Source organism: Euleptes europaea, chromosome 2 (assembly GCF_029931775.1).
Source record: "Euleptes europaea isolate rEulEur1 chromosome 2, rEulEur1.hap1, whole genome shotgun sequence".
In the NCBI taxonomy this organism is placed as follows: Eukaryota; Metazoa; Chordata; class Lepidosauria; order Squamata; family Sphaerodactylidae; genus Euleptes; species Euleptes europaea.
Window position 1 is genome coordinate 82,723,158 of NC_079313.1, and position 16,382 is coordinate 82,739,539.

A 16,382-nucleotide genomic window follows, 5' to 3' on the forward strand; every position below is an offset into this window, starting at 1 on the left:
TACCCAGGAATTTGAAATATTTTTCAATGGAATTGTCTTCAGAGAGGAGAAAAGAGGGCAGTTATAATTGCCATCAGTGGGGATTTCACCATCCCAGGCTGGCCCGGCGTTCTATTTCTATCACTTGACCAACCCACAGCAAGGTAGAGCCTTTGTGCTTGCAATGTTTAATGTTCTACCTTCAGCTGTGCTAGCTGGGAGGTTTCAGAAAATCCCATACATAAACAGGCTCTGCCATTGTAGACCGAGATGTGTAGAATCATTACAATGTGTTTTTCTGTAATGCCCTTTTTATGCTGACATTCGGGCCAAATTCCTCAATTCACTCCTAGTTGAATGGAAAGGAGCCCCGGACAAGTGTAAGGTACAGCTCCTCCTTTCCGGACAAAATCCTGCCACAATAGATGTGTGTGTGTAAAGTGCCGTCAAGTTGTAGCCGACTTATGGCGACCCCTTTTGGGGTTTTCATGGCAAGAGACTAACAGAGGTGGTTTGCCAGTGCCTTCCTCTGCACAGCAACCCTGGTATTCCTTGATGGTCTCCCATCCCAATACTAACCAGGGTTGACCCTGCTTAGCTTCTGAGATCTGACGAGATCAGGCTAGCCTGGGCCATCCAGGTCAGGGCGCCACAATAGATAGGGTAGCAAAATTTTTGCAACAGGCTATGAGGCTCCAAGAATTTAAATCCTGACTTTGTTTAGTCCTAGTTTTTATGCTGTCTAGGTCTTTGTACTTATTGTGAAAATATGCAAATAAAGGCGTTGTTGTTGTTGTTGTAAACTGCCATCAGCATTTCAGAAGTTTACTCTTGCCACAGAAGTTACTAAATGTTAAAGAATCTAATTTTAGGCACAAGGGTGTGGAATGTTCTCCAATTTATCACTAATTTAAGCAACTAGAACTCTGGAGGCAGGCATAAAGCTACCTTTTGTCACCATCACTATGTGACATCCCTCTTGTTTGTCCAAGGCTCTGGACTCCTTCTGCAGAGCAGGAATTGCCAGTTAGCCATGAAACTATAGCTCTGACACGTAGGTAGCTGTTTTGGATAGAAACCCAACTGGTATTTGGTGCAGATGTGCCTCCAGAAGGAATCTCTATAGTAATTGCAAAGCATAGTTCTCCACTATAAAAACAGAATCCGAATCTGGCATATGCTGTAAGTGGCTTTTTGACAGTCTTAAGAATGCTGAGGCAAAGGCCACCAAGTACACTAACTATCGGTCTGTGTCAGAGACTGCCTATGGAGACTGGTGTTTCTCCAGTGTTTAGGCTAATCTATTCCAGTGATCCCTTCTATGTTTCTATGAACATAGCACTATACTAGAGCACCTCTCCAGTGATTAGCGAAGTGCGTGACATGTAATAAGTCAATGAGCAGCAAAGGCAAAATGAAGTCTGCCCTCTTTTACCATGTCTCCCACCATCTATCAAAAAGTTACAATCAAATTAAAGGAATTTAAGACTGTGGTACACGGCAGTTTTCAGTTACCTACTACCTTCAATATTTGGCCTGACCTGCTCCCAGCTGCTCCATAAATTCTGATATTAACAACATTTACAGAATTTGTGGATTGTCAAAACATTCCTCCTGTAGGCTGACATCAGAATGTCACAGGGGCACCAAATCTAGGGGCTGGGCTTGGGTGTACAGAATAACTGCAGGTACAGGTAAAGTTCCCTAATGCAAAGGGTCCATAAGAACACCTTCAGTCAAACATGAGCATAGTAGTACCTGGGAAACCAGCACAGATAAGGACTTGACACTGGTAGCTTCTCAGCGTTAAGAAGACAATAAATAGGGTCCAAGGAAGACAGCAGATGTAATCTTTGCAAATGGCTTTTAGACTGTTTCTCTACACATCCCAACTTCCATTAATTTATTAATTGTGCATTCCATGAAGGATTTTCCAGTTGCCCACCTCTAAAACCTGAACATCCTGGGTTTCTACCGCATGGTAGTGGTGATGGTGCGGAGTAGCAGGGAGGAGAAAAGAGATGAAAGGAAGAACTCTCTCTCTTCCCGTGTCCTTGGTTGCTGGGACAATTGCTTCACCAGCATTTCAGATGTCTATGCAATTAAACTCAACCCATCACAAGATACAAAAGGTGCAAACTTGGAATACAGATGGACCTGGAGCTATGTAAAAAAGGGAAAGGTAGTCCCCTATGCAATCACCAGGTCATAACTGACCCACATAGTGACGTCACATCACGATGTTTACTAGGCAGACTGTGTTTACGGGGTGGTTTGCCAGTGCCTTCCCCAGCTGTCTACACTTTACCCCCAGCAAGGTGGGTACTCATTTTACCGACCTTGGAAGGATGGAAGGCTGAGTCAACTTGAGCCAGCTACCTGGAACCAAATTCTGTTGGGATCAAACTCAGGTCATGAGCAGAGCTTTTGACTGCAGTACTGCAGCTTACCACTCCGAGACATGGGGCTAAGTTACAGATTGACTATATGGTTAAACATGTGTTACAGAGGAATTCTAGATTAGGTGTTTGATCTGACTTCTTGTCAGATGCTCTCTGGATTCCAAGGAAACATTTACAATATCTTATAGTTAGCCAGATTATTCCTGCAGTACAATGACAAATAAAGAAAACATACCCATTGCTGTCGAGAGGCCTGCCTGTATGAGGATTTTTTCAACTCTCAGATGGGCTCATCCAGTGGATCCTATCCCCTCCCACAATCCATATGGCCTCCCTGCCAACTTATCCCCTCATAGACTGCAGGGTGAATGCGTGCAGTGCCTCCCATCAATTCTTGTTTTCCTGCATTTCCAACAGGGCACAAAGACACTGAATCGGAAAAGTGGGGGGCACAGGACTCTTATGCTCAAAGGGCAACAAAGATCCAGCAGTGATGTCTAGTCCAGGGTGCCTTTTTGTGCAATCAGCCACTGTTATTCATAAAAAGAGGTCGTGCGATCTGCATCACCTCCCGTGATGTTACAGTTTGCAGTCCATCCTGGGTCTCACACACAAAATCTTTCACTTCATTAAAACTGGTCTCACGCCAGGCCTCTTCCTGACCACTGTCTCATGTCTTCTACTATGAACAGCTTTTAAAATAAATTACCTGTGCACATGAATTTGAACCAGTGGACCCATGCAGGTATTCACTTAGGCACTATGTTTTATTTCCCCGGTTAGCAGGAATTTTAAACTTCTGATACCAAAACCTAGTGACTCACAATCCCATTTCAAGGTTCCCTCCATATTTTGGGGATGCACCCTATAAGGTTTATTAAGGATGGGTGAAGTTGTTCAGATTCAGCATTTATTACAAAAAATTAATTTATCCTAACAATCCAGGAAGAAGCCCCATGTATAACATGGGTAATGTGCAGATATTAGTTCCCGAGCAGCAAGAGACAGAAGTGAGGCTGACAAGAATGCAACAGTAGATGCTCTCCTCACCCTCTAAGGGTCTGAGCGCATCTACAGCTGTAAGTACAGCTGGTAACAGCAATGAGTTGTCAATAGTTTACCCCAGTGGCCACTTCCTTTTTGAAATGTATCCACACCAATCCCACTCCTGTTGTCCCTTTGGCCATCTATCAAGTCCGCTGCTGTCTGGCAAACCCTGTTATGCTGCATAATAAGCTTCTTATTCAGAGCATTCCACTAGACCAAAGAGGACTCAAAGAAGAGAGTTTTTAGAAGTCTGCGCTTACTGCTTACAAAAAAGCACAGTTGTCAATATGGCATCCTTCCTATAGCAGCTTCCAATCAAGGATGCAAACCATTAATCAGGCAGATGTTGATGCTCATAACACTTATGTGAGGCAGGCAACTATTATCCATGTCTGGAAGGAAAAAATTGGCAGAGGGTGGTGAAGCATGGGTCTGACAACATACTAAGGAACTAAGCCAGAAGAAGAGCCTCAAAGTTACAGGTCTCCCCTTCATGTTGGTTGCTAACTGAGATGTGTATCACCCAACGCAAGAATAAATCAAATTATGAAAATGGATTACGTATGCACACGCATGTGCATGCACAAACACACACACACATGATTTCAGTGGGCCCTCATATGGTGCTCCTTCTTGATACAACTACACTCATTTTTTGGTAAAGCACCAAGGACATCTTTACCTGTTTTCTTGTCCGTGTTTTCCCCGTTCGTAACTTGATGTACCTTGCTATTAATTCATTGCGACCTAAAACACAGAAAATAAATAGAAGCAAGATGAAAGCTATAATTTGGTCTCTGAATCCTTCTTCAAACTCTCTAGCGTATGAAAGAAAGCCTAAGATTAACTACCCCTGCATGCTCAGTCTATAAAACACCGAGAACAAGATCCCTGAGTCAATGACATTTTACCAGAAGGTGGCACTACTACAATGGTTGTCAAAATGTACAGGGCAGCCATGAAAAATCTGTGCCTAAGGCCCTGCTTGTTTATACAGTGAACAAGACACCTACAACTCTCCACAGGGATGGCTGAAACTGAATGATGCACACTGTACACTCAAAGCAAGACACAAACCCGGGACACCCAGAAACCTAGCAGGAAAGCCACCGCTCCCATTGTGTTAGTTACAGGATTTCCTCCCACTGCCTTGGGAGGGGCTGAAGACTAAGAGGCCACTGCTGAAGACCGTGCTGGGAACCTGGAATGCTTCTTGCCCAACTCCCCTGCACTCCACACTCACAGCACAGGTGAGTTCTTGATGCTTTGTTCCAGAACACCTAAGAGACTTCCCTGGCCTTCCCTTGTGTGACTCCAGAAAGAGGCTGCAGCATCCAGAGTTCAAAGAACTATTGAATAAAGGCACAGAGCAACCCTCCCACTCACCCCCCGCAGAATTTGGGGTTCTGTTTTATGACACTCGACAGGACACGCTCCCTACAGAAAGTTTTAAGTGGCACTGGCCTTTTAAAAAAGCACTTCCCATCCTCCTCATCCCTAATTTGAAGCAGAAGAGCTTTTGCTCCACATTTTACAGGCCAGCTGTGGCCAATCTAAATTCAAACGTCAGAGCAGCTGGGAGCTTTCTTTTCCCTCGTCCCCTCCCCTCTGAACACAGTGGGGGTGGGGTGGGGTGGGGGGGAGAACGGAGTAGGGAAGCACGCCAGATTTGTTTTAATGGACCAGATGGTGGTGGCTGAAGCTGGCTGAAATGCCCTTGCAGTTAGCTTCATATGTCTTAAAGAAATGTTTTAGAATCCTTAAGTAACGGTGGTTGTTCCGGCGGTGCCCGCAGCCCTGAGTTCTCTTCAAGGCAGGCATGAGATTAGAGCTTTGAGAACAGGCCTCTGTCTGCAAATTCCCCCGCCCATCCGCCCCCCACTCTTCAACAGACAAGGCCAGGTGCTCGGAAGGGTCAAACAGCACCCTGCGAGATGGACACAGAGAGATGGTGCCATATACTGGCGTTAACAATGCCCGCCCTTTAAAAGCACACTCGCACACAGCTGGACAGTCTGTCAAACCCACGGCATGTCTCTTGACACGTGTCGTTCCTGTCGGGAGCAGGTCTCAGAGCACTTGCTTCCTCCTTACTGGGGGGGGGGCAGGAATCAGCACAGCTCCATAAATTTCTCTTTACAGTTGGCCTTTTGACAGTTAAGGGAGCACATACTTTTGAGCCTGAGAGGCCAAGCAGCAGCTCCCTGAATTTGTGAGGAACTGTCACTGTCTCTATTGTAGGTATGGCCAAATCACAAATATTTATTTTAACAATTGGTATTTAATCTCCCCCCCACCACATACCTTCCCCCCACAAATTCACTGTGAGGAAAATGGGGGGAAGAACTACTCAAAGATCTGATGTCAAAGCTTCAAGAATCATGCTTGGCTTCTTGATTGACAGCATCGTGCCCTGGATTCCCCATTGTGTTCCCATGCGAATTTTAGAATGAAAAAGATTCACTAGAGGCTGCGGGGCTCAATGCTATATGTAGAGATATTGGCACTTTCTTTTTTTTGGGGGGGGGGACACTCCTCAGTCCAGCAATTCAGTTGTCACTCTGGCTGGAAATACTCAACTTAGTCTTTCAGCCATATACTAGTTCAAAAAAACATGAATTCTGGATCAGACTATCCATTGAATATTGAAATAATCACATCTGCTGTAATGGCAATGCTGCCACAACTCCATGTGTCCAAGTATTTATTTAGTTAATAATTGTTTAAAACATTTTTAAGCTGCCTTTCCACCCAGCTTAGGGGCCTGTAAAGCAGATAAAACATTAAAGCAAGATTCAAGTTCTTCACATAAATATATACAAGCAATTTAAAACAATGAAAACAAAACACATAAAAGGGATGGTGGTATGGGACAGAGCAACTCAAGCGTGCCTCCATATGGAGGCCCTGTACTCTCAAGACCCTTAATTGTGGTTGTGCCTCCAGACTGAGGAGCTGCTCGCGAAAATCTGACTCTTTGCCACAACCAGGTTCCTATCCATGTGTGCTACAAATCCCATACTAGGCACAAGCTGCAGGCAGAGGTTGGCTCCTCATGACCTAAGGCCATTTTGACAAACAGCTATGTAAACAACACACAGATGTCGCTAACTTTACTGAACACCAACATTCAATTTGCCTCTTTTTCTCCTGCTTGCTTTCCTCCTTGTATTCCACATTCATATGAATTAGCCAATCATTAACTAGAGAGCCTCCAACAATTCCTTTGGGTTGGATCTCCCCCACGTGGGCTCTGACATCACACTAGATCAAAGCAACATCCACCCCCCCCAGGGGAAGCGTTTTAAGTCAGGATGTCCAGTTCCTGTACTGACTGAATCACTTTTTCCATGGATGCACACTGCATGCCTACTACCTGGGAGGGGAAAAAAACTTGGCTTTAAAAAATGCTTTTCTATAGACTTAAATATTTTACTTATAGGCCTACTTGTGTTAAAAAAGAAAGGTGTGCAGGATTACACAAAAAGAGTATGTGATGTCTCTTTGATACATAGACTGCTTGCTCACTTTCTCCATACTCGTTCAGTTGCAGTATCACAGAGCTGTCAAGAAGACGGCAGCTTTCCTGTTTGTCAAACTCGCCTGTTGAATGCTGGACTTCCTGGTTCAGGCTTTACTTTAACTGTTACAGCTGCTAGCACCCGGAACACTAGCACATGCCACCATGTGCATGCTAAAGGGCAGCACACAAAGGAGTTGTTTCTTTGGCATGTGACTTGCCCAAACCAGAAAGTCTTGAGGATGACCAGCCTTTACGCACCATGGAGCTGAGCATTTGGCAGATGACTAAATTGACTACTGAATTTCTCTCTTAGTTTAACCAGCTTACCAGATTGCTGATTTGATAGATTCAGAAGCACTTAAATGTATGTTGACAGTTTTTTGCAGTCTGTTTTTGGAACAATTTGTCTTTGGCAAATGAGTTCGTGGACTAATGATTTTATGGTACTAACTGAATTATCTTGGTTAGCATTGTTCCCCTTTTGAATATTCTTCTTCTAAGTGTCAACTGATCATTTTACTGGTTGGATGGATTCCTATTGGCCAACTTTGTCAACTATTTATTGTATGCCCATATATGTACATGTGTCAGGATGCTGCATTGCTGGAGAGCAAGATGGAGAGGAGAATATCCTTTGTTGAGGCAGCAGTAACAACCTTCCACCTTCCATTCATGTTGCTGGCCTCTCTAGCCATCCTCTCAGCCTTGAATTGCTGCAATAGACAGAGAACAGTGGAACAACAGGAAAGGCAAGAGACCATCCATAGCCACCACCACACTGTGTTCACCACCCGGCTGCTGAGACTCCACCTACCATCAGTCCCCAACAGCTGCCTCCACAGTGGCTGAAAAACACAAAGGAACCTCCTCTTTGTCTACACTTCTTCTCCACTTTTTTCCACATAACTGGCATTTTCTTAGCACGTATCTAGCACCAGAGGACCAGCTTTTCATATAAGAACTTTCTTATACCATCATGAAAGATGGCTTCAGAAGCCAGCCTGAACATTTCTCAAGTACTTTTAATTAACTCAGCCCAGTCTAGAATTTGAGGATACCCACAGCTTGATTTGAGTTGCTGGCCTGGAATTACATCTGCAATCTTGTCCAGTATGAACTCCCTCATAGTCTTCTATGTGTTAATTAGTAAGCACTCAGAGATCTGACTGCTGTTGCTACTGCTTTGGTACCTCGCCTGAAAGCCTCACTTCAGGGGCTGCAGGTACCTCAGTGCAATCGGCTCTTCCATAGATGCCATGAACTAGAGTGTATAGAGTTGCTCTGGTGTCAATGTAAACTGTCACTAAGAAAGGAGCCACTTCAAGCTATTAGAGCTATCAGAGGCACTGGTCTGAAGGCAATCTGCTAGCCAAGAACAAGAAGGCAAGCAAATACGGGCGGTCCAAGACTGGCCAATGAGTTGTTCAAACCAATAGAACAGGCTAGAGTCAGGTGAAGCCATATATCGGCTCCTTGTGTCACCGGCTGATCAAGTAATATCAACCCATCGCCAACTACAGTGGCAGCACTGAACTGCCACAGAGTACCCACCTCCACCAACAAACCGCTGCAGCGACGCAGAGTAGTGTGCTTGGATCTGACTGCTAGAGCTCCTGATTTCCAAACACATGGTGCCTTGAAGAGAGGACACTCCCTCAATGCTGTTGTGCCCAAAGAAAATGTTCATGGAGGCATCATGCGAATTTTAATTGGCTGCTTTATGGGTGATCATAGGCCAGTTCAGTGCAGTGGTTAGACAGTCAGACTACGATCTGGGAGACCCCGGTTCAAAACCACGCTGCTGTGGAAGTTTGCTATGTGACTCTGGGCCAGTCACACACACACAGCCTAACTTACCGTATATACTCGGGTATAAGCCGACCCGAGTATAAGCCGACCCCCTCAAACTTGAGGGGGTCTATAAGAAATTCCCTTTTCTGGTAAAGCTGCGCTCTAAAATGGCGGCCGCCATTTTAGAGCGCAGGGGAGATCTTGCCCCTGCCCCAGGTCGCCCTCCCACCGGCCTCCCGGGACCTCCCAACCCACCCCGACCCCAGTGCCATTCAAGGGGGGGAGGGGGAAGAGCCCCTGAACCCCCTACTCACCAGGAGAGTCGGCGGCAGCAGCAGCGGCGCAGCCTTCCCGGCCCTGCAGGAGGCCCCTGCCGGCCGGAGGAACCCTTGCGGGGCCGGCGGCGGCGGGGCGGCCTTGCCGGCCCTGCAGAAGGCCCCTGCCGGCCCCTGCCGGCCGGAGGAACCCTCGCGGGGCCGGCGGCGGGGCGGCCTTGCCGGCCCTGCAGAGGCCCCTGCCGACCGGAGGAACCCTCGCGGGGCCGGCGGTGGCGGTGACAATGGTAAGTTCCCCCCTCCCTCCTCCCCTACCGTATTGACCCGCGTATAAGCCGAGTTCGGCTTTTTCAGCCCTTTTTTTGGGCTGAAAAACTCGGCTTATACGCGAGTATATACGGTACCTCACAGAGTTGTCGTGAGAATAACACAGAGGAGGAGAGAATGCTGTAAGCCACTTTAAGTCCCCATCGCAAAAAAGTGAGGAATAAGGGAAGTAAATAAAAACAGCTGCCTTGCTTCAGTTGATAACTTCACTTGATTCAGCCAGTTGACAACTTGCTGGAATTGACTTCAGTACTATCAGGGCTTGTTATTTTACCAAGTTGATAAAGCTGATTAGGCAATAGCTTTCTTATGGAGGTATTAAGCGCTAGGCTACCAAAGGAGGTCACAGTTCTTTTGTTTCATATGCCTCTCTGCAGTAGTCAGTACTGGCCATTGCGTTGCTGACAGGGAACTCGATTAGACGGACCATTGTTGTGATTCACTCTTGTGGTTATGTACTTTGTACTGAAAGTCTAAAATCCATGGGCAACACACGAGAGTAAGTATTAGTAGTATCAAATCACACACATGCATGATATTATTACAAGTGGAAACACGCAAGGACTTGTGGGAGGCATCTTATTCCCCCTCCCCCACTATTTCCTCTTTCCCTTTCCTGAAAGCCTTCATAGTCTCTCCCCTTTCCCTGCCTCCTTTCCCCCTTCCCAACCAACAGCCAACCTACATTTATGTGCCCCTTTGTCTTCAGGTTTCCCTCTCCCCTCCAGGCAGCCTCTACCTAGCAAAACTATGACCCAGTTGTGTGGTGCCAGCCACTGGGCAGGCCCACTTGCATGGTAGGGAACCCTCAAGGACTTGTGGGGAGAAACCTCACTTTCTCCTGTAGCCCCCTCCCCACACGATTTCCTCTTTCCCTCCTCCTGGCAATCCCCATATCCTCTCCCCTTTCTCTGCTTCATTCTCGCCTTCTCAGCCATTCACTGACCTTTGTTTTATCTGCTCTCTTTCTTCAGCTATATTTATTATTTATTTATTTCATTTATACCCCACCTTTCTCCATAATGTGGGCCAAAGCAGCTCATATTATTCTCCTCTTCTCCTTTTTGTCCACACAACAGCCCTGTGAGGTAGGTTGGGCTGAAAGTGTATGACTGGTGCAGGAGGAAACTGAAACCTGGATCTCCCAGACCCTGCTCTGAAGCTCTAACTTCTACACCACCCTGTCTTTCATAGGGTCACTGCTGTTGAACAAGCAAGCAGCAAGGCCTAGCTGAGTAATGCAGCTCAGGTGGTATCAAGTCACCCAGATGTTGCTGCCTGGCCTAGGGTTGCCAACCTCCAGGTAGTACCTGGATATCTCCCAGCATTACAATTGAACACCAGATGACACAGATCTGCCCCCTGGAGAAAATGGCTGCTTTAAAGGGTGGACTCTAGGGAATTATATCTGGCTGAGGGCTCTGCTCTCCCCAAGCTCTGCCCTCCTCAGTCTGCATCACAAAATCTCTCTAGCAACTCTAGCATGCCTGGCCCCAATGAGTTGTCCCTCAAAGGCCAAAACAACACTGGAAAAGGGCTCTGCCTCCTTCCCCTGTCTTTTACTGAGGAAAACCAAGTTTTACTGAGGAAAACCAAGTTTGGAACGCTTTGGCTGCCTACCAAAGGCCATTGAGGGGCTTCCATTTCTTAAAGCTACAGGCACTCCTTTCATCATTTTGAGTTTTTAACAGGAGGCTGAAGTTGGTTCCTTATTCCCAGTTCGTTCCCTATTCCCAGTTCCTTATTCACATTTCCTAGTTCCTGAATGATTTTGCGGACATTACAAAAGCTCTACACCCCAAGATATGGATTGGACCACCACATATGATACACCCCCACATTCAGGGGACCGTGCCCTTCGAGATGGCGCATGCTGGGTCCTGGTCCAAAGTTCGGTTCTTGTGCCAGCGGCTCCCAAGTGGGGTGCCCCCAGGACAGATGCCCATACAGGCACTGCACCCCAAAATAATCTTTGGACCACCCCAAATGACACATCCCCACACTCCAGAGACTGTCCCCTCCAAGAAGACATGCAGTGGTGCCCGGTCCAAACACTGGTTCTGGTGCCATTGGCTTGTTTTTGGGTTCCCCCCCCAGAAACCTGTATTGCAAAGAGGTTTTGAATAAGGAACTGGAGCTCTGCACCCCAAAATATGAATTGGACCACCACATATCATACACCCCCACATTCAGGGGACTGTGCCCTTCGAGATGACATATGCTGGGTTCTGGTCCAAAGTCCGGGTCTTGTGCCAGCGGCTCCCAAGTGAGGTGCCCCCAGGGCCAAGGCACATGCAGACCCTGCACCCCAAAATAATCTCTGGACCACCCCAAATGACACATCCCCACACTCCAGAGACTGTCCCCTCCAAGAAGACATACAGCGGTGCCCGGTCCAAACACTGGTTCTGGTGCCATTGGCTTGTTTTTGGGCCCCCCCCCCAGAAACCTGTATTGCAAAGAGGTTTTGAATAAGGAACTGGAGCTCTGCACCCCAAAATATGGATTGGACCACCACATATCATACACCCCCACATTCAGGGGACTGTGCCCTTCGAGATGACATATGCTGGGTTCTGGTCCAAAGTCCGGGTCTTGTGCCAGCGGCTCCCAAGTGAGGTGCCCCCAGGGCCAAGGCACATGCAGACCCTGCACCCCAAAATAATCTCTGGACCACCCCAAATGACACATCCCCACACTCCAGAGACTGTCCCCTCCAAGAAGACATACAGAGGTGCCCGGTCCAAACACTGGTTCTGGTGCCATTGGCTTGTTTTTGGGCCCCCCCCCCAGAAACCTGTATTGCAAAGAGGTTTTGAATAAGGAACTGGAGCTCTGCACCCCAAAATATGGATTGGACCACCACATATCATACACCCCCACATTCAGGGGACCGTGCCCTTCGAGATGGCGCATGCTGGGTCCTGGTCCAAAGTTCGGTTCTTGTGCCAGCGGCTCCCAAGTGGGGTGCCCCCAGGACAGATGCCCATACAGGCACTGCACCCCAAAATAATCTTTGGACCACCCCAAATGACACATCCCCACACTCCAGAGACTGTCCCCTCCAAGAAGACATACAGAGGTGCCCGGTCCAAACACTGGTTCTGGTGCCATTGGCTTGTTTTTGGGCCCCCCCCCCAGAAACCTGTATTGCAAAGAGGTTTTGAATAAGGAACTGGAGCTCTGCACCCCAAAATATGGATTGGACCACCACATATCATACACCCCCACATTCAGGGGACCGTGCCCTTCGAGATGGCGCATGCTGGGTCCTGGTCCAAAGTTCGGTTCTTGTGCCAGCGGCTCCCAAGTGGGGTGCCCCCAGGACAGATGCCCATACAGGCACTGCACTCCAAAATAATCTTTGGACCACCCCAAATGACACATCCCCACACTCCAGAGACTGTCCCCTCCAAGAAGACATACAGCGGTGCCCGGTCCAAACACTGGTTCTGGTGCCATTGGCTTGTTTTTGGGTCCCCCCCCCCCAGAAACCTGTATTGCAAAGAGGTTTTGAATAAGGAACTGTAGCTCTGCACCCCAAAATATGGATTGGACCACCACATATCATACACCCCCACATTCAGGGGACCGTGCCCTTCGAGATGGCGCATGCTGGGTCCTGGTCCAAAGTTCGGTTCTTGTGCCAGCGGCTCCCAAGTGGGGTGCCCCCAGGACAGATGCCCATACAGGCACTGCACCCCAAAATAATCTTTGGACCACCCCAAATGACACATCCCCACACTCCAGAGACTGTCCCCTCCAAGAAGACATACAGAGGTGCCCGGTCCAAACACTGGTTCTGGTGCCATTGGCTTGTTTTTGGGGGGCCCCCCCAGAAAACTGTATTGCAAAGAGGTTTTGAATAAGGAACTGGAGCTCTGCACCCCAAAATATGGATTGGACCACCACATATCATACACCCCCACATTCAGGGGACCGTGCCCTTCGAGATGGCGCATGCTGGGTCCTGGTCCAAAGTTCGGTTCTTGTGCCAGCGGCTCCCAAGTGGGGTGCCCCCAGGACAGATGCCCATACAGGCACTGCACCCCAAAATAATCTTTGGACCACCCCAAATGACACATCCCCACACTCCAGAGACTGTCCCCTCCAAGAAGACATACAGCGGTGCCCGGTCCAAACACTGGTTCTGGTGCCATTGGCTTGTTTTTGGGTCCCCCCCCCCAGAAACCTGTATTGCAAAGAGGTTTTGAATAAGGAACTGGAGCTCTGCACCCCAAAATATGGATTGGACCACCACATATCATACACCCCCACATTCAGGGGACCGTGCCCTTCGAGATGGCGCATGCTGGGTCCTGGTCCAAAGTTCGGTTCTTGTGCCAGCGGCTCCCAAGTGGGGTGCCCCCAGGACAGATGCCCATACAGGCACTGCACCCCAAAATAATCTTTGGACCACCCCAAATGACACATCCCCACACTCCAGAGACTGTCCCCTCCAAGAAGACATGCAGAGGTGCCCGGTCCAAACACTGGTTCTGGTGCCATTGGCTTCTTTTTGGGTCCCCCCCCCCAGAAACCTGTATTGCAAAGAGGTTTTGAATAAGGAACTGGAGCTCTGCACCCCAAAATATGAATTGGACCACCACATATCATACACCCCCACATTCAGGGGACTGTGCCCTTCGAGATGACATATGCTGGGTTCTGGTCCAAAGTCCGGGTCTTGTGCCAGCGGCTCCCAAGTGAGGTGCCCCCAGGACAGATGCCCATACAGGCACTGCACCCCAAAATAATCTTTGGACCACCCCAAATGACACATCCCCACACTCCAGAGACTGTCCCCTCCAAGAAGACATACAGAGGTGCCCGGTCCAAACACTGGTTCTGGTGCCATTGGCTTCTTTTTGGGTCCCCCCCCCAGAAACCTGTATTGCAAAGAGGTTTTGAATAAGGAACTGGAGCTCTGCACCCCAAAATATGAATTGGACCACCACATATCATACACCCCCACATTCAGGGGACTGTGCCCTTCGAGATGACATATGCTGGGTTCTGGTCCAAAGTCCGGGTCTTGTGCCAGCGGCTCCCAAGTGAGGTGCCCCCAGGGCCAAGGCACATGCAGACCCTGCACCCCAAAATAATCTCTGGACCACCCCAAATGACACATCCCCACACTCCAGAGACTGTCCCCTCCAAGAAGACATACAGCGGTGCCCGGTCCAAACACTGGTTCTGGTGCCATTGGCTTGTTTTTGGGCCCCCCCCCCCAGAAACCTGTATTGCAAAGAGGTTTTGAATAAGGAACTGGAGCTCTGCACCCCAAAATATGGATTGGACCACCACATATCATACACCCCCACATTCAGGGGACCGTGCCCTTCGAGATGGCGCATGCTGGGTCCTGGTCCAAAGTTCGGTTCTTGTGCCAGCGGCTCCCAAGTGGGGTGCCCCCAGGACAGATGCCCATACAGGCACTGCCCCCCAAAATAATCTTTGGACCACCCCAAATGACACATCCCCACACTCCAGAGACTGTCCCCTCCAAGAAGACATACAGAGGTGCCCGGTCCAAACACTGGTTCTGGTGCCATTGGCTTGTTTTTGGGCCCCCCCCCGAAACCTTTATTGCAAAGAGGTTTTGAATAAGGAACTGGAGCTCTGCACCCCAAAATATGGATTGGACCACCACATATCATACACCCCCACATTCAGGGGACCGTGCCCTTCGAGATGGCGCATGCTGGGTCCTGGTCCAAAGTTCGGTTCTTGTGCCAGCGGCTCCCAAGTGGGGTGCCCCCAGGACAGATGCCCATACAGGCACTGCACCCCAAAATAATCTTTGGACCACCCCAAATGACACATCCCCACACTCCAGAGACTGTCCCCTCCAAGAAGACATACAGCGGTGCCCGGTCCAAACACTGGTTCTGGTGCCATTGGCTTGTTTTTGGGTCCCCCCCCCAGAAACCTGTATTGCAAAGAGGTTTTGAATAAGGAACTGGAGCTCTGCACCCCAAAATATGGATTGGACCACCCCATATCATACACCCCCACATTCAGGGGACTGTGCCCTTCGAGATGGCGCATACTGGGTCCTGGTCCAAAGTTCAGTTCTTGTGCCAGCGGCTCCCAAGTGGGGTGCCCCCAGGACAGATGCCCATACAGGCACTGCACCCCAAAATAATCTTTGGACCACCCCAAATGATACATCACCACACTCCAGAGACTGTCCCCTCCAAGAAGACATACAGCGGTGCCTGGTCCAAACACCGGTTCTGGTGCCATTGGCTTCTTTTTGGGTGCCCCCCCCCCGAATCCTGTGTTGCAAAGAAGTTTTGTACAGGGAACTACTGTCCCCTGCAAAAGGACATACAGTGTTGCTTGGTCCACACACTGGTTCTGGTATCACCTGTTTCTATTTGTGGTGGCCCCTGAAAATCCTGTATTGTGAAGAAATGTTTGTGACATTTGTGAGCCTTCTGCACCCCAAAATTAAGTTTTGAGCACCACATATCATACACCACACATCATACATTCAGGGTACTGTGCTCTTCAAGGGGGTTTGTGCTGGGTCCTGGTTCAAAGGCCATTTGTTCTGCCATCTGCTCCTAAGTGTGGTGGCTCCAGGACAAATGAGTAGTTATCAGCTCCCTTAGCATTTGTGTTAAAGGCCCACTTGCAGGTCACTTTATAACTGACAGCCGTTACCTAAGTAATTAAAATTCTATTCAGGGATCTTGGAATCATTCCTTCTTCCTGGGAAAACTCTCCCCAAAACCATTTCACTCATCTGGAAATGTATAGCGAATACTTAACAGTACTTTTTCCGAATAATCTGGGTATTGTGCCTCTCTATTTCTATCACCTTTCCTTTCTAACTAAATGTTCAAAGGTAATATAAAAGCAATCAGTTCATTGTCCCAAGGTTGTGTTAGAACATTTACAAACAGGTGTATGTATGTGTGTGTGTGTGTGTGTGTATATATATATTGCTGATTCCCCCAAATTAAGAGGAGACCCATCTAACTGGTGTAACACTGTCATTGTCTGCGGTTTGTTAAAATGCCTTGGAAA

The 16,382-nt window shown here is 48.4% G+C and overlaps 1 protein-coding gene across 6 annotated transcripts in view; it reads right to left on the reverse strand.

Annotated features, from left to right (window-relative positions):
- TEAD3 (TEA domain transcription factor 3) overlaps positions 1-16,382 on the reverse strand; it is a 54,163-nt gene that overhangs the window by 18,915 nt on the left and 18,866 nt on the right. For all 6 annotated transcript variants that reach the window (XM_056867740.1, XM_056867737.1, XM_056867739.1 and 3 more), the window contains exon 2: positions 4,111-4,175. In XM_056867740.1, the coding sequence (XP_056723718.1) occupies positions 4,111-4,175 (65 nt within the window). The remainder of the gene's footprint in view (positions 1-4,110; positions 4,176-16,382) is intronic.